The sequence below is a fragment of the Anas platyrhynchos genome, chromosome 2 (assembly GCF_047663525.1).
Source record: "Anas platyrhynchos isolate ZD024472 breed Pekin duck chromosome 2, IASCAAS_PekinDuck_T2T, whole genome shotgun sequence".
Taxonomy (NCBI): domain Eukaryota; kingdom Metazoa; phylum Chordata; class Aves; order Anseriformes; family Anatidae; genus Anas; species Anas platyrhynchos.
Genome location: NC_092588.1, coordinates 40,916,877 through 40,935,657, shown reverse-complemented (window position 1 = coordinate 40,935,657; position 18,781 = coordinate 40,916,877). Strand labels below are relative to the sequence as shown.

The 18,781-nt window shown below is 41.1% G+C and overlaps 1 protein-coding gene across 1 annotated transcript; it reads left to right on the top strand.

Moving 5' to 3' along the window:
- The first annotated feature begins 1,545 nt into the window (after positions 1-1,545).
- SOX17 (SRY-box transcription factor 17) lies at positions 1,546-7,643 on the top strand. Its single transcript, XM_027452228.3, has 2 exons — positions 1,546-1,990; positions 2,156-7,643. Exons 1-2 carry the CDS (start codon positions 1,693-1,695, stop codon positions 3,103-3,105), a joined length of 1,248 nt encoding a protein of 415 aa, XP_027308029.1. The 5' UTR covers positions 1,546-1,692; the 3' UTR covers positions 3,106-7,643.
- The last annotated feature ends 11,138 nt before the right edge of the window (positions 7,644-18,781 follow it).

The window sequence follows — 18,781 nt, the reverse complement described above, 5'->3', positions numbered from 1 at the left end:
TGCCCTCGGTGTACACAGGCATGATGCATACAAACGGTGTTTGCAACCCCGCCACCTTTGTACGGCACCTGATGTAAAGAAAAAGGAAGAAAAAAAAAAAAAAAAAGGACACAAACGAGGTGCTTAAATTGCCGGACTCACGCGTGTGCTTGAGTGGGAAGAAACTGAAAAGTTTCTTTTTGCTGGCTTTTAGGCAGGTGCTCCTCTTTTGGCAATGATTTAGTCTATCTGCATATAAATAACTGCAGGCTATCCTAAATCTGGAAACACATCGCTTGTTTATAGTCTCTAACAAACAGGGGGGAGAGGAGAGCATGGGGTGCAAAGTGTCTCGCGAATGACTCTCCCTAATGTCAGTCCTGCTCCCCTGCACCTCTGCTTTTTTAATTTACGGAATATCTGCTGGGCTGGCAAGTGTAAAGCAACAGGTTTCTAGGAGGAAAAGCAATGTTAGAGTTCGTTAACAGTGATGCTGGCTTCATTCATTTCATTTCAGCGAGAATCCCGACAATATTGGTTTATTTGATCGAAGCGGTTGCCCAAACAAAGGTGTCCTTAACCAAATAAACCTCTTTGATCTTCAGTTTAAAGCCCGGCGGTTTCTCAAGTAAGCATCGATGCATTTAATGGCGCCACATAACAATGCAAATATTAATCAGAGCGCCCGTGAAAATGCCGTATTTTACATTAGATTGTATGCCAAAAAAAAAAAAAAAAAGATCATAAATGGCAGCCGGATAGAATTTGCGTTTATTCTAATGTGACCGGCGTACTGCAAGTGTCTGCTTGTGTTTAGAGCTGGTTTCTCGGGCAAAGCAGGGGAATCGTGGACATTCTGCACGCACACGATATGAAGCCAAGTGCAACTAAAAGTGCGTGCTGCAAAGTGCTCCTTAGGAGCAACCAAGGCGACTTCAGCACTAAAGGCACGCTTTGGGGGAATACTGAAGAACCCCATTACACAGTATGAAAAAGGGGGTAGGCGATATCTAGCGGGTTTGCTGTGGGTTCAGTAGGGTGCCGTGCCCCGAGGGGTTCACGCTGCGAGGCGAGGAGTGCTCAGGCGGTAGGGGAAGGTGTAGGGTGTAGGGTGTAGGGTGTAGGGTGTAGGGTGTAGGGTGTAGGACTGGCTTCCTCTGACCGCGCTGCTTCCCAAGCGTGCCTCTCAAAGGAGCGCTCCGGGGGTTACGGGACATGCGGCTGTGCTTGGGAAGGATCTGTCCCTTCCACCTCCATCGTGCCTGCTCCGGCCAGCGCCCTGCCTTTCCGACCGGCCACTAAGGGGCAGGGAGGGCACTCAGCGGGGCACCCCCGTGCCGTCGAAGGGCCGCCTCCTGCTGCCCCAACGGGGGAGCGGGGCCGAGGCGTGTCTGGGTGTTCTCCCAAACACCACCCCCAATCCTCCCCCCCCCTCCCAGGTGCCGGGCCGAGCCGGGCCGTGCCGGGCGAGCCCCGGGGCCGCCCCACGCCGCAGCGGGAGCCGCCGGCAGCGCCCCGCAGCGCGCCCGCCCCCGCGGCCCCATTGGCCGCGCCGCTGCTCAAATAGGGCCGGGCGCGGGGAGCCGGCAGCAGCGAGCGGGGCCCGGCGGCCAGCCTGTCCCCGGCCCGCACGGAGCTCTCGGCATCGGCCCCCGGGGGGGCGGCGACGGCGACAACGACGACGACGAGCGGGGCCCGGGCGCAGCCCCCGAAATGAGCAGCCCCGATGCGGGCTACGCCAGCAGCGAGGACCAGGCGCAGGGGCGGTGCTCGCTGCCCATCATGATGCCGGCCGTGGGCCCCTGCCCGTGGGCAGAGGCGCTGAGCCCGCTGGGCGAGGCGAAGGCGAAGAGCGAGGCGGCGCCGTCGGGGCCGTCGGGCGGGCGGAGCAAGAGCGAGGCGCGGATCCGGCGGCCCATGAACGCCTTCATGGTGTGGGCCAAGGACGAGCGCAAGCGGCTGGCGCAGCAGAACCCGGACCTGCACAACGCCGAGCTCAGCAAGATGCTGGGTGAGCGCCGGCGGGGCTGCGGGTGGGCGTGTGGGGGGGAGATGGGGGGGCGGGGGGTTTGCGGGGTCTGCGGGGGGTTTGCGGGGTCTGCGGGGCAGGGGGTTGAGGGGGTCGGGGGGCTGAGGGGCGTCGGGGCGGCCGGTGTGACGGTGCGTGTGGGCGCAGGTAAATCGTGGAAGGCGCTGTCGCTGGCGGAGAAGCGGCCGTTCGTGGAGGAGGCGGAGCGGCTGCGGGTGCAGCACATGCAGGACCACCCCAACTACAAGTACCGGCCGCGGCGACGGAAGCAGGTGAAGCGCCTGAAGCGGGTGGAGAGCGGCTTCCTGCAGCACGGCCTGGCGGAGGCGGCGGCGGCTGCGGCGGCGGCCGGGCCGGGCAGCGAGGGCGGCGGCGGCGGCAGGATGTGCGCCGAGAGCCTGGGGCTGCCCTACGGCGAGCAGGGCTACGCGGCGGGGCCGGGCGGCGGCCACTACCGGGACTGCCCGCCGCTGGGCGCCGCCTTCGACGGCTACGGGCTGCCGACGCCGGACCCGTCGCCGCTGGACGCGGCGGACAGCGAGGCGCCCTTCTTCGCGGCGGGGCTGCCGGAGGAGGGCGGCCCGGGGCCCTACGGCAGCTACGGCCCGCAGGCGGCCGGCGAGTACCCGGCGGCGGCGGCCGGGGAGAGCCCGTCGGGGGCCGCGCTGCGGCGGCACCTGGCCGCCGGCGAGCCGCTGGGGCCGGCCGGCTCGTTGCAGGGGCTGCTGGGCTGCCCGGCGCCGCTGCACGCCTACTACGGGCAGATGTGCCAGCCGCCGGGCCCGGGGCGCGGCCCCCCGCCCGTGCTGCCCCCGGTGCTGCCGCCGGTGCTGCCGCTGCCGTCGGGGGGGCAGCCGTCGCCCCCGCCCGAGGCGGCGCCGTGCCGGGAGGCGCTGGAGCACTTGCCGCAGGACGAGCTGCTGGGCGAGGTGGACCGCGCCGAGTTCGAGCAGTACCTGCGCTTCGCCTGCAAGGCCGAGCTGGGGCTGCCCCTGGCCGGCCACGACGCCGCCGAGGGGCTCTCGGCCGGGCCCATCTCCGCCGCCGTGTCGGACGCCAGCAGCGCCGTCTACTACTGCGGCTACCCCGACGGCTGAGGAGGGACTGCCACGGAGCCGCCCGGCCCCGCTCCTATTTATGTAATTTATTGGAGGCTTCTCGGGACACTTTCGCAGGCTCCGGCTGGGCGGAAAGGTGCGGTTGCCGTGCAGATTAAAAGCATGTGTTTCAAACTGGTCCTGGACTGATGTGCCAGCATGTTTACACTTCTTATTTTTTTTACATCCATGCCCGAAATTATGCTCATTCTTGCAACATCAGCACCGTTACTTGTCTTCTCAGAACACAGTTTTACCAGCTGCTTTTAACTATAAATTATTTTTTTCTTTTTTTTTTTCTTTTTTTTTTGTACTTCAAGGAAATAAATTAATGTACAGCCTCTTCTGTCATTCTTGTTGGTCTTACGGGCCTCTAGGGAGGCTAAACTACTTAAATCATTCATGCCCTAAAGTGTGGTGAGGGGAATACAGGTGCCCTGTGACACGTCTTTTTACCATAACAGTGACTCTGGAAGAGTAAAACGGTCACCAGGACCCCGGGAGTTTGTTCCTGTCCCAGAGCTGGATGGCCAGAGCTATGCTGATTTCTGTCCCTTGGAGTTAGGACACATGTGACTGTACCTAGCTGTGGTCTTTGTAAGCGTTCTTTTTTTTTAGCCCTCTCTTTTGTCTCTTTTGTAAGTGTCAGCTAGAATTTGCAATTGTCATTAATGCATCGAGAATAACCTCTGCCCTGAAAGTGTAATCTCTGTAACAGAAGGAGCTAGGTAAGTTTGAGATACTGCTTTTAAAGTACTTTGTCAGATTTGGATACCTGTAGACATGAAGGTGATTTTGCCTTACATTTTCTATTTAAACCAAATTATTTGCAACGAATCACAAATGGTATTTGTACTGTATTTGCAAGTTCTTTTATTTTCTGCCACCTACCACAAGAAAGTTTAGGCCATTCTGCCTCTTGGGGTTCAGGCTTCCACCAGTAAGGAGAAAAAAAAAAACGTTGCCCAAATGCTCATCTCAATTGCTCTCAGTCAACTGCTGGTATAAATTACCCATTAAAACAAGAGCTTTTTTTTTATTTTTACTGATTCACTTGTACTGCCCTGTGACATTTCCGCCCATGCAACAACGTGTACTACATCTCCTTGTCATTGTAACACTGTCTACTTATGCATAAAGCATACGTGACTCTTCTGTCTGGAAGGTGCTGGCCGGGGTCAACGCACGATAACTGTTGTAAAGAGTTTCAGATATTTTAATTGTCAACCAACATTGGAAGAGATATCAATAATATTAGTAATATAAATATTTTTAGATAAAAGTACTTTATCTTGCACTAGATTCTTAGACTACTGAATCGTGGATGAAGAAAATCAGCAAAAATTTCAGTTGTGTAATCTGTGTTCAGTTTTGTTAAAGTTATGATAACTGTGGTCTATGACAATGGTTATTTGCTGAACACCTGTTACATATGCAACGCAAGCTGAATTATTTTCAGACAAATAATCCAGTAGAAGCATTCTTGAGCAGATAGTCTTTTATATATTTCAGAAAGTGTAATTTTATTTAATTCAGAGGAAATTTTGGTTATGTCCACTGACTTCAATGGAGTTGGGATTGCACTGAGTCATGTAAACTCTTTCAACTGCATGTGTGCAGGGTGTTGAAATGTTCACTTGGAATTGTGGTTGCCCCAGATTATTGTGGCATCATTTTTTTCTGAATTTTTACAATGAGAAAAATGTGAAGGGTGTGGTGTCAGATATTAGGAGGTTTAAGTACAAGATGGGAAGTAAGACACATTAGTGTTTTACATTCTTATTTTAATTTGTCTGGAAAAAAACACTGAATATGTTACAGCGAGTACAAGTTTAACAGCAGTGACAACACTTGTAGCTCCTAGATGACCAGCCCTAGTGGGTCATCTGACCATCATGGTTCTCACACTCCCCCATTATGGACTGCTAAAACTAGGAGGTGCTCTTGTTCAAGTCATTGCATAAATGTATTTTTTTCTAAAAGAGCAAAAAAGTAGTGAAGACATGCCTTAGATGCTTACATTCAGAGTAGACATTTAGATACATTGAAATCATATTATTTTTGTAGGCATTGCTTTTGTTTTCTTATATTAATTTGTTGCAGATGTCCCAAGATTTTTTTTTTCTATAATACAATAACATTATAGTATTATTAACAGTACCTAACTGAATTACGTGATAAAATTTTAAAAGAATCCTCCTGTGAAAGAAAGTTAAAGAAGAAAAGCTTAGTTTAGGAAATCCAAAAATAAAGTGAAAGAATGTCCAGAATTAAGGTTACCACTAAATAATTTCTAGAGAGTAATGTTATGACACAAGCATTTATTGGATATGGATGTGCATATTTTCTATAGAACCCCAACGCAGGTAGTCCATATCTTACATAGAACAGACATACAAATATTGAAACCAAAAGGCTCTGTAGTTCTAGCAGTTACAGCACTTTTTCTTTCCCAAGCCAAGTTCCTCTTGCCTTCAGTTGCAGTTATGAGAGCTCAACACTTCTGCAAATGGTCCCAAACTGACTGCTTGGTGTAAAGAGATGGATTGGTGCAAGGTTCTGAGTCTCAAACTCTCTTACTGCATAGAACCATAGCAAATACAGAATGCAGGTCTCCAAAGTACCATTAAATTGCCCTGACCTTGAGGTGACCATTTCCCTGCTTCCTTTGACCTCTGCTGTTGCTCGTCCCTTCTTCATTTGCTGTCTGCCTTCTAATACCGATTTTTTCCTAGAGCATTTTTCATCGTCTGTATGATAGCAGCAGCTGAGGAATGCCTTACCAAACAGTATGTATTCCAGCCTGAAGTTTGAGCCTGTATTTTGACCTGACACAAGGTGAGGACTGAGAAACAGACATTGATAGTGTTTTTTTGAGATAAAAATTCAGGACAGCAAAATGGTTCCAGGGCTGTGCAATAACTGGTTTGATTTCCATGTCTGGAAGGACAGCAGTTATTTTTCCTGTCTCTTCTGCATCTTTCCTTTTGCAGTAGCTTCCTTCTACAATACTTTTTTTGCCAAGCTTATATTCCTTTTGTGTCTTACATTAGCATTCCTCCTTTTCTGTAACATTCCTACCTGGTGTGCATAACCTTTTCTTCAAATAGCCTTTTTCTGTATTATCCTCAAACAATCAAGCTTCTTCCCTCTGTCTGGATTCTGCCCATATACCATATGCTGTTCCTTTTCATAAGTGTTTTTTGTTTTTCACCTCTTATTCTTTCCTGCAGGTAGTTCTCTCTCTCTCTACCCACATCCCTACTCCCTCTGATTCTGTTCCTGCCCCAGCCATGCCCTCTTTCCTACCTCATTATGTCCCTTCATCTTTTCTCTTCTTTCTCTCCTCCCTGTGCCCGTGAGGTGGCTTCATCTTTACCAGCTTCTTTCCTTCTTCATGTTTCATGCTCCAGTGCTCCTCATCAGACTTTTTTTTTTTTTTTAATAGTTTCTATTTTGGAGTTTCACAAAGGAGAATACTAGTCACACCTCTGTGTGGTGCCTATACCAGGCTAGATATTAAAATTGTACTGCAAAATGTTTCTAGGATTGATTTAATATGTTTGAAGGAACATATTTCGTTTTCAGAAGCATATGACCAATTTTACTGGAAACTTCTGCCCTCCTCTAGAGCCATCTCTTTGGGATGAAAAATTCCTGGTTGTTCAAATATTCTGCTAAAACTATTAAAAACTGATTTGATATTCTTGAAATGAAAAGTCTGAGATGACTCTAGTTGTGGGCATCAGTATTTGTCATGTTCATCATCAGTAGTGTTTTATTTTGTTTTATTTTATTCCCTAGATCTGTTTTACTGAGGCCACATTGCTTTGATTAATTTCCATGTTAATGTAGTGAAACTGATGTTCCCTTTGCAGACGTTCTTAATTGATTTACCTATTCAATCAATCTTAATTGATTTACCTATTGAAAATCTTATCCATTCTGAAATGAATACAGATATTCAGACAAGGAAAAGCTATTAAGTGTTTTAACAACCAATACATTTATGGCTTTATGTGGAATGAGAACTACATTAATCTAAATTAATACAGAAATTTTAAAGTTAGGGTTACATACATTAAAGTTAGGGGTACAAAGTAGAGAAGCCTAGGCTAGTTAGTGGAACAAAAGCAGTTTAACTTTGTCAGCATAGTCCTAAATAATGGCAAATTTCTACTTCTTGTCAGGTAAATTATAAATAAACACCTACTCTTACCCTGGTTATTTAAAAATGTATTTAAAAGGCTACACAATTGTGTAGAGACAGGGGATTTCTCACTGGGTGTCTTACTGTCCATGGAAGACCTTCTCACTAAAAAACAGGTAGTACATTGTAAAGTACCCTCATTAGTTCTTTTTATCTTTTTTTTTTTTTTTTCTTTTTGAGATTAAATATAAGTTATCTGCCCTAGACGTAGTTAAAACGTTAAAATACCTACTGTATGTGTCACTTCCATTTGAAAGTGCCACACATCTTTGAATATTAATCACACAAGTTTCAAACTTTTGGAAAAAAAAAAAGCCAACAACAAAAACCTGAAACAGTGAAAGGTAATGGTACATACATCACATAACACAGATGAAACTGAGAGATCAATCATGATCTCATGAGTTCTTTAGTAAAATGAATCTCAAATGAAGAACACCAGGAAAAACACAGAACATTTTAATGCATGTGTAGAAATGCCCTTTGAAATATTCATAAATTTAAAACAGATTGTTCTGAAACTTGTTGCAGTCTCCTTGAATTTCACAGTGAAATCAATTTTAATTTTTGGTTTCCGTCTGTTTTCAGACTAGATCAGAACGGTTGTTACAGGAATGTATTTTACTAATAGTGACAATAAGAAGCAAAGTAAAAATGCTTGAGGTGTTGAGGTTCTATTGTTAGGCGTATCCCCTTTCATTATTAAATCTTATATTTATGTATCATACCTGCACTGTGGTGCAAAATAATTTCACGTCCTTGACATTGAGAAATACTGAAGTAAAGTTTTAGAAACAAAGATCCTCATTAAAATCAAATTTTACTGTGTAATTGTTTAAGGTAGGATTTCAGCATCTTCTGCATTTTAAATAAGCAACAATTCAGAGAAAATCAATCTCCATCCTTCTCCTTATCAGAGAGAAAACTTGTTTCACAGAGTATTCCATAGAGTTATCAGGGGAATACGGTCATTGTTCACATTGAGGGTGGCAGCTCGTTTTACCCATAGAGAATATATTTAGGTACCAGCAATCTTGGGTTTCTTCCAAGGTATTGTGGAGTTGCTCTACAGTGTCTGATTTACTTTAAGGCTTCTTGTTATTGCAGTTTAGGAACAGAATTTATCCTGCACGCATCCTGTTCAAAACAAAATTTTGTCTCCTGTTGAACAAAGATAAAGAATATTAGAATGTTTTTGTGGCTAAAGGTTGTGTCCACATTAACTGGAAAGGTAAACTCATATTTGTGAATTCATGGAGGTGAACTGATTGATACAATACAAACTCTGCTTTCAAATACACAGAATGGCATTTATGGGATGAGTCTCAGGTACAGTCAGGCTAATATAATCTTGATTTAGTTTCATGCTTTGAATATTTTAATGAAAAGTTTCACTTCTGTCAGTTACTATGGTGAGTACATTGCCTATACATTGCCTTTATTACATGCAAGGGCTTTCAAGATACCCATGTATGGTCATTTTGCTGTGTAAAATCAATGCTGGAATCAATGTTTCTGTGAGCAAAAGAAAGCAGATCTGACATCAGATAAATGCAATGTATATATATTTATATATTTTATACTTTTGAATAGAGTATGATGTCTGAAAGCATAATATTACTGATATTGATGTAAGAACCTTTATTCACAAAGTCCTGGACTTGCTTTAAAAAGAATGGACTTGATTCACCATTGATTTGGAATACTGCAGCTGTTCTGCATCACAGAATCATTTAGGCTGGAAAAGACCTCTAAGATCATCAAAACCTTGTCTTGGTGAATGGAGTACAATGAAGAAACTAATCTGGTTAAACCTGTAGTGAGCTATTTAATGCATAGAAAATAAGCTAGAATTTGTCAAGATATAAGTGCTATCACTTCTACACTCAGAATTTCATGTTATTTCCCTGCATATATTCCTGGAAAGCTGAATGAGAAACTCATATGAAAAGCTGAGGCAAAAAAGAGAAGCTGTTCAGCTACTCCAAAGTAGGTCAGAGCAGTGTTTTGGGGGAAGAAGGTGCTGTTTTATATGTACTCCTGTATAGTCTGGAAATCCCCACAAGAGATATGAAAAAACAGAAGGTGGCTGTTATTTTGTTGCTGTAAATTGAAGTGCCCGAAAAAGAACTACTCTATAGTAATCTACTCCATTTCTTAGTGCCCCACAAGGACTCTCAGAGACAGGTGTGTTTCATCCAGATGCAAAGAGCTTGATTTGCACTTACAACACATAAAAACACTCCTTGCTAACTTGCTAGCAAGTGTAACATCAGCTATACCCTACCTCACCTATACCCTCATACTCATTAGTGCAGGGGACAACTGCCTCAATCCAGTGGGTTAGTTGTACTGAGTGGTTTGGTGTACTTATGTAAGGAAGCTTATGTAGTCATTTACAGTCTGTTCTGGTAGGAAGATGCAGAGAAAAAAGCTTTGTCTTTCAAAACCTTTCACATTTCATCCTTATAAATTTAAGTTGATTTCTGGGATAGACGATTCTGCAAACAAGCTGTCTCTCATTGAGATACTTTCTTTAGAAATTTGAGAGCCTTGGTAAGTAAGATGGGAAGCAAAGGATCTGAACAAAAATTTGCTTCAAGTACATCAAGCGCAGAGCATCACTACTAAACTACTTCCAAGGCAGAGAAGAAAACACTGTTTGAAAATCCTGTGTCAGGGATTTTAAACTAGAGTGACAAACCTGAGGCTGTAGTTCCACAAACATTTTTCATGGTGACAAAGCCAATAACACTAATCCAGGTTAAAATATTTATTTTTGTTTTTAATCCAGTTTTGCTAGGAGAATAGTGTTCATAGAACTGTAGCTGGAGTTCTTTTCTGTTGTCTGTGTCCAAGGAAAGCCTTATCAGGGGACATGACCACTCGATAGGTCAGAAAGGATAAATAGTACCTGATAACTAATTTGCTGTGGCATAATCTGCATTTCTATAATTTATGAAAATGTTGCAGTGTACACAATCTATACTTAGAAGCAGACAGCAGACCAATTGCTTGTGTTTGTAAATACTTTCCTAGTTTTAGCAGAATTTGAATGATTTGATGTGACACAATTAGTGTTATTCCTTTTGACAGACACCTAAAACTCTGTAGGGGTGAATTGGACATGAATGTTCTTGCATTCCTAACTACATCAGTGCTGCTGCCAGTTAGGATAAGCTGTTTGGATTCACAGAATCACAGCATCACAGAATGGCTGAGGCTGGAAGGGACCTCTGGAGGCCATCTGGACCAGCTCTCTGCTCAGGCAGGGCCACTCAAAACAGGTTGACCAGGCCCAGGTGCAGGCAGCTTTCAAAGATCTCAAGGGAGGAGACTCCATAACCTCTCTGGACAACCTGTGCCAGTGCTCCATCACCAGCACAGTAAGGAAATGTATCCTGATGTTCAGAGGGGGCCTCCTGTGTGCCAGTTTGTGCCCGTTGCCTCTTGCCCTGGCACCGGGTACCACTGACCCTCCTTTTCTCCAGGCTGAACAGTCCTAGCTCTCCCAACTTCTCCTCATAGGATATGTGCTTGATGTGCCTAGGCTAATTTGGAATGAATTCCTATTACTACCCAAATGTATATCCTGCTAATAATTGGCTCCATATGGGCTTACTACTGTAGCAAAGCTGCCTGTTGCAGTAACACAGCATGGCATGTTCAGGCTAGTACTGCTGCCTGACAGCCTTGACATAAATGTGCTATTTCCTCTATTTGTATAACAATCCTTGGCTACCACGCACATCCTTGGATGTGAGTTTTCACTTCACAGTTCCCAAATGGCCTTCATACAATTTGCTGTGTGTGCATAGCCTGAGTATTGCAGAAATAACTACACCGATCCTAAAGCTCAGCAGGGAAGTATATTAGCAGGGCAGTTAGACCTTCAGCTGCCTTTTCTATTCCAGAAGCAATTTGTTTATTGTGCTTTAGTTTGGATTTACATAATACCATAGCTTTTTACTTTATGCAACACTATAATACTACTGCAGAAAATTTATTTGACATAGTAAACATTGTCTGCTTTTAGTCTCCTTTAGTTATGATCTGCTGCTAGCAAGTGTGACTGGCAGTGCATATAAAATGAGAATTTTTCCCTGAAATGAAATCTTAGAAATTCCGTGCTTGCCTTCTGCTGTGTAACCCATGCCGTTCCCAACCTCTGCTTATGTGCAGCCTGGCAACTAAGCTGCTTCCTCTTCCTTGGGAAAGACTGTTGCCTCCACTGCTCTGCTTCCTGCGTTGCTCATTTAACTATCCAATACCTTCAGAAAATGTTGCCAGTTGTTGTTGCTAGCAACAAACAATCTGCTTTATATTTTGAATTTCAGCTATAATATTAGTGCTCATCTCTGTAATGGGTACTGCCATTTTTGGGGTTAGAGTTTGAAACATGATGCTGATGATCTGTAACCACAATTGACACATTTTCATAAAGTTATTAGAAAAGCTTTTTGAATTTGAATGTTTTTGTGTTTTACTGGGGTTAAATCAGTTAGAAATCTGAAAGGAAAGCCAACAGGCTTTTCAGTGTGATCTCCTATTGCACACAAAACTGTGTTCCTGTTTTCTGGAGAGAGGCTTAACAGACTGACTTTACAGGCAAGCATGTACTGTGGTATGTACTAATCTTTTCAGATGCATTTTCAGACTGTAAGCCTAATCAAGAACCTTACAATATTCATTTTTTATTCATGGTTTAGAGAATCTTTACCTCAAATGAGGTACAAAATATGGTAATAATTGAACATCTCAGAAAGGGAACAGAACTTTAAACATTTTGTAACTGCATGCCAGAAAGTTTACCTTTAACTTTGTCTTTGAATTTACATCAGCAATAAGGCCATGGAATATCTCTGAGTTTTAGAAAAGCTTGCTGTCATTCTTGTGAGCTATGCTCTCATCTACAGCCTGTGAAATATATTCTCAAGGTTTTCAATGTATTCTTCATAAATGGATTTCATAACACAAATACTTTCCAAATAATACTATGGTTGCCTAAGCCTAACATCATTTGAGATGTCTCAGGGTATTCAAGACAGTAGCACAGGACAAGCAGATGTGGCATAGGATTTGCTGAAGACCTCTGCAGCCTTGTGGAGCAGCAACAGTGTCTTGGCTGGAATACACACTTGCTCATACCATATAAATAGCTCCTTTTGGAGCTGAATTTGTCATAGACCTGAAGTGTTCTTGACCTAAAACCTGGGAGTGAATCACAGTGTCTGAGCTAGATAAAAGGCCACATCTCCTGCAACCTCTTCAGCTGTCTTAAGTGTTATGTGAAATTTCTGCAGTTTGTAGATAGTTTGGAAATATTCCAAGCTTCCCTTTGTGCCAAGTGATGAACAATAACTTTGTTGCGATGTCTCATATAAACAAACCACGTTAACTTGACTCTTCATATTTCCAAAATTAGAACTACAGCAATATCCAGGAATTACAGATATTTTCCAATATTTGTAACCTTCAGGAGTTCTCATGATTCACTCTAAAGCAAGAGAAACTAACTGTTTTCCAAAGTTTACCTCCATTATCCTTGATAACAGGAAGGCAAACAGTGTCAACCTTAACTATGACTGTCACGGCTTGGAAAGCTCATTTGTCAAACAAGTTTTCCCTCCTCTTCCAGCAAGATTGAGAAGACCATTCTCTGAAAACACTGTGCTGTATTTATAGGTATTTTTTTTTATTTTATTTTTTTATTTTGTATTTTTTTTATAAATAAAAAATGCTGAGGAACTAATACAACTAATACAAAAACAAACAAACAAACAAACAAAAAAAACCACAACAGCAGTCAAGAGCTAAGGGGAAAAATAATTCAAGTAATTGACTTTTGCTTGATTACGCCATTGAATTAACAGTTTTATACTGATAGGTATAGTAAGATTTTCAGAAATGTTAGTTATGTAATCTCAAATTTTTTAAAATTCACGATGTTGACACTGGTGGAATATCTAGACATCAGAGGTAACTTGGTGAAAGTAATCGTGACATTTTCCAATTTTACAAATTTTACAAGTTCACAATCTTAGGGCAGATTCCCTCAGATGGAAAAGGATGAACATAGTATTTTTCTTAAGGAAAGCCTGACATGGAGAGTTGCAAATAATTTGGCTTAACTTTGATAACCAAAAATATATTGAAAACAATAATTAACACTACATTGCAACTAGTGAGATGATAATGAAATTAAAAGAAAACAGAGTTTTTTAGGAATTAATTTTGTCAAACCAAACTGTTTTACTGTGCTAGCAGAGTAAATAGTTGAGTGGTTTAGGCAGAAATGGTAAATATAGCTTGATGGTAGCATAACTTTTGATATTGTTGTTTTATGTTACTTTCTCTTATATTAAGGACATACGGTCCAGATTTTAAATTACAGTTAGGAATAGCTATCAGTGCCTTCACCTATAAATATGAAAGCTGATTTTATATGGAATACTTTTATGTTCCAATTTCTTTATTTTGTACTTTTAGTACTGAGTTGGATGAATACAGACTAAATTTTTTTTTCTTTTATCAATGTGGGAAGGGCTGCAAAAAACATTACAAAGGATAAAATGAGAAGTTAAACTGGTCCTTGTAATTTCGAAGAATAGCCTGAAAGCAACAAGATGGATTTCAGAAGCACAAACACAGTTTTATAAAGGAACAAATTTTTTCTGTTAAAAAATGAGGATGGGAAGAATCTCAAAGCAACACTGGTGTGTGAACAAAATCCCTTATCTAAAAGAATGCTATGGGTTATAAATGTTTTAGAACAGTTTGAGCAGCTGCTGTGACTGGGGAGTTACACCTCAGTAGAGATATAATAACTGACTGTATTTACAAGCCTAGTTCCCTTCAGTGTAAAATAAAGTTCAATACCTTATTTGCTTTCTTTTCTCTTCACATTCTTAATGATGTGGACCTAAAAAAATGCTGTGAAAAAAACAAAGGTCATATTGACATGCATGAAGAACATATGTGACACCCAAGGTTTAACGATTTTGCCATACACAATAGATAGGAGACCTCAGGTGAGTACTGACTCTATTTTTGTACACCACACTTGAATAAAGAGAAAGATAAAGTAAAAGTGGGGGACAGAGGTTTGAAAACATGATTTATGAGTATGAGATTGAAGGAATTAAACTTGTTTCTTTAGAAAGAGGAAACTGAGTCATGGTACTAGTTTCAAAATGTAAAACATTGCAGAAAAGATGATCAGCTGTTCTGCATGACCACAAGGCAAAATGATTTATCTTAGTTTATTTCCCCACAATATAAATAAAATAGGACTAGAAAGTATTTTAGTAGTGTTTTTCAATGCAAATAGAATTGTGCTAGCATGTGAGCAATTGCCTTCATAATATGAAATACTGTGTGAGCAAATAGTATTTCAGAGATTGTAATAACATGCATGTTGATATTTTCCTTCATCAATGAAACAGTATGAAGCTCTTGAAATGTGCTAACAGGGCACGACAGGTAGATCTGCTCCATTTCTGTTACTCTTGTTTCATGTGTTGGATCCCAGCCGTGAGGGAAAAGTTATCAAGAGACTGAGCAGGAAAATAATGGAGCTAGGTATGACATGAACACTCATGGGTACCTCCTGTCCTTCAGCTCATCACAGACCCCCACACCTGTACATCGAATGACTCCACCAGTTTCCCTTTCATGTCCTCCTCTAGATTACTCCCAGCCCCCGCAGCCACCTTACACATTTCATCCATTGGTAACTTTCTGTAACCTCACACACCTTCCCCATCCCAAGAACACCTGTACAGGAGCAAGCACCTACCCTTGGTAGTGGTAGAGAAGGTACTGTGCAATTTGTGAGATGATGTATAATTTGATGGAAATTAGTTTGTTAAATTACTCCCATAGTATTTCATGGGAATAGCCACGTGCTGTTTAATCACCATCATCTCTTCCTGCAACGTGCTCACCATATGACTTCATTTTATAATACTACTTCACTATTATCAATATTTTTGTACTAATATTTTCATTCATTTGAAGACTTACACATTCAGGGCCATACCTTGTCCTTAGCACATACCTAAACTCACCCATCTCTAATGTATGGATGGAAAGCTCATTTACTGCCCAGTTGCAAAGACCAGGCTCTGAATTTAGATTTGACCTTGTACAGCAAGTGAGAAATTGTCCAAACAAAATCAGCTTGGATTTTATATGTCACTCCTATGACACGACTAATGGTTTTAAGATCAGCATCTTCACTGTGATAGAGGACAAGATAACAGCCCCACACTAGGTACAACATCTACAGTATATATACACACTCAGTGTAATAAATACAGTATATGCAACAGTCCCTCCCTCAGAAAGACTGCAATAACAGATGATGGAAATAAGCCTGTAGATGAAAGTCAGAGGTTTATGTGAATGGAGAATAATACTCAATTCATACTTAGTTAAGAGAAGTTATGATATTTGGAATCATTTAGGGAGCAAAGTTAAATATCACAAGACTGTAGTTTTCTGTGTGCATTACAGCGATAAGGAGTATGTATGTATATGTATAAAAATAAAGAAAAGGATATTTCATATTTTTTCCCTTACTGCCTGCCTGGGAAATATGTTGGATGATTGTTTTACATGATTTAGTCCCTATTAAAAGAATTACTTGGTACCTCTGTTAGCTTTCAGTCCCTTATAGAGGAGTCCCTCAGTAGTAAAATGCAAGATGTTGAATAGAAGATGATATGTTCTCATGATTATAGGACCACTGCAGTAACAGTTATTTATAAAAGTAAATATGTTTTCCACTGCTAAAAGTGCCTGCCCCTTCGTGGATGTTTTTCTTTACTATGGCACCCCAAGTATCTGTGAATTTTTCAGTAGTCATGCATAGTGAATAAATTGAGAAATGGACATAATGTGCTATATTGCATTCATTTTTTTTTTTTTTTTTTTATGTCAGAGCCAGAGACACTGACCTTACCTGGTAAACTGTACTGTGAACCATAGTTATTGCTGCAGGTGAATGTGTGGTCAGCAATCGGTGGAAATTGAATGTCTGATATTTTGTGACGTGAGAAATGGAGCATTGAAAAGTTGGACTTGGACAGTGCAAATGCTTCCCAGTTCCTGAAGGTGATGGTATTGTCACCAACACAGCTAATCCTAAAAGCACACACACACCTGATAACCTGCACACACCTCAGGTGAGGAAAGAGGATCTTACTTAATTGGTGAGAATATACAAGAAAACATTATTGGCTTGCCTCAAGGTTTAATGGTTGTTTTCACAACTAAAAGCTCTGTATTTGTTGATTTTAACCATTCACATCATCAGGTTATCATGTTATGTTCCTAGTTGCCAACTTTACTTAAATACATTGCAATAGGGAGCAAATCTCTAAATCAAACAGGGTAGTTGATTCATAGTAGAAAAAACAGTAATATAATCAAGTATCTGACAGTCACAAGGAAATACGTAAGTCTGGAGACAGTGCAAATCAGGAGTACATTTCCTTAAGAGGAACTCAAACATTTAAGATTCAATTAGTTTAGTTCTTTTCATCGTAGATACACTGGCAGAAAAAACTATGATACACAAAATTTTACGGAACACATTGGAAACATTTGGAAACATTACTTCATAATACCTGAGTCCTTTCATTTAGAAACAAAACAAAACAAAACTATTTTCTGATTTATTTCTTGATAATTATTATTTTTAAATAGCATTCAGGTATTTTCAGAAAACTGCTTTTTTGAAAAACAAAACAAAGCAAAACATAATCCACAAATAGCAGGCTTCTTGATACTTTCTACTGAAAAGATTAATTGAAAACTAACCTTCTAGTTAAAGCAAATCAGAAAATAAAGTTCCAATTAATTTTAAAATACTGTGAAAATGTGTTTTATTATTTTTTCTAAAAAAATAATGTTTGAATTCTTGAAATAAAGGTGTTAGATTCATACAATTAGGCTAATAACTATTAATTAGTTTTGAAAACTTTGGTAGTCTATGTGTAACTGTTCTCACAGACACATTAAAACTTATCTTTAAAGAGCTCTAAAATGCTTATGGTAGAGTAACTCTGAATCTAACAAAATTAGTTTTGTGTTATTTGAAATACAGTAAATGCAGATGCTTGTCTTGTATACCTTCATTTATTTTTTTAAATGTACAGCCAACTTTCAGTAATGTTTTTTGTTTGGATAGTGGCCACCTATGGTGTCTGTTTGTCCTGATGTGTACACCCATGTGTAGGCAGCTTCAGCCTGTAAGCCAAACAGAAATTTCATTTAACCAAACCTAAGTCTGCTGATCCTATCTCAGCAGGTGAAAATTAAGAAACTTTTGGTGCCGATGATAGGTTAGGGGCTCACAGATTATTTTAGGGGGACTATTCTAATTAACAAAGGATATGCCAATCCAACATAAGAGTGTAATTGCTGACAAATTATATTTAACATATTTCAAGATAACGTATAACATAAAAATAGGACTACACTAATGCATTGAATAGCAAATCTAGAATCACTGTAGAACCTTTTTATTAGTAGTACTTTTACTTTAAAGAAGAGATGAAGAAGTTTGTGCAAAATATGAATGGGACACTGGGAGGAGAGACAGCAAAAATTCCTGTTATTTCAGCATTCGTGGCTCAAGTATCATGGTTCATAACGTATCAAGTTCATAAAGTTTATCTTCCATCTCTGCCAGATGTCCTCTTCAGAAACATCCCAAGCTAAAAGCAGAAGTTATCTTAGTATGGAAAAGCTATTGATGAAAATAATACATTTTCACAAGGCTGCAGAATTTTTCACATAAACAAAACATCTCATTTAGAGTTATTATCAGAAGTCTAAAATGAAAAGTTAAACGTAGCCTTCTAAGGATAAAAGATATTCCTGTGAGAAACTGCTTACAGGTGGGATAGAGTAGAAAAATGCAGTAGTGAAAACATTTTTTGTTGTTGTTTCATTCCTGATATCTTATCTTCATATATGCAGATTTTGGCAGATTTGGAGACTGTGGTGTATAAACCATGAGAAAACTGAAGCCAGGCTAGCTGTGTTTATCTAATATGTCTGAGAATACAGAGATATTGCCAGGAATGGAAAGCCAGGAATTTTCTCAAAATGTACATACTATCTCATTTTTCTGTGGTTTGCAGTGTTATTATTTTAGTAGAATATTTTATATATTGTAGGTATTAAATGGAAGCACTGTAATGAAGATTAACAGTTATTTTTTTTTTGCAGAAATTATTTTTATTGACACATATACTTCCACCCCATTTGCAGACATAGACATAAACACAGACAAATATATTTGCTTTCTGTGTTTTGCAAGTCCCTTCCCCAAATAGGCAGATTGGTGTCTCTTCAGAAAGATAACGGTAGAAGCCAGTATAACTGTGTTCATAACTGGGAACATTTTCAATAAATTAACTCCTCTGGGTTGTATCTTTAGCAGTATTTCTTCCT

Coding starts and splice junctions, on each gene's coding strand:
- SOX17 (XM_027452228.3), top strand. CDS start 1,693: ATGAGCAGCCCCGATGCGGGCTACGCCAGCAGCGAGGACCAGGCGCAG. Junction 1,991..2,155: donor CGAGCTCAGCAAGATGCTGG/GTGAGCGCCGGC, acceptor GTGTGGGCGCAG/GTAAATCGTGGAAGGCGCTG.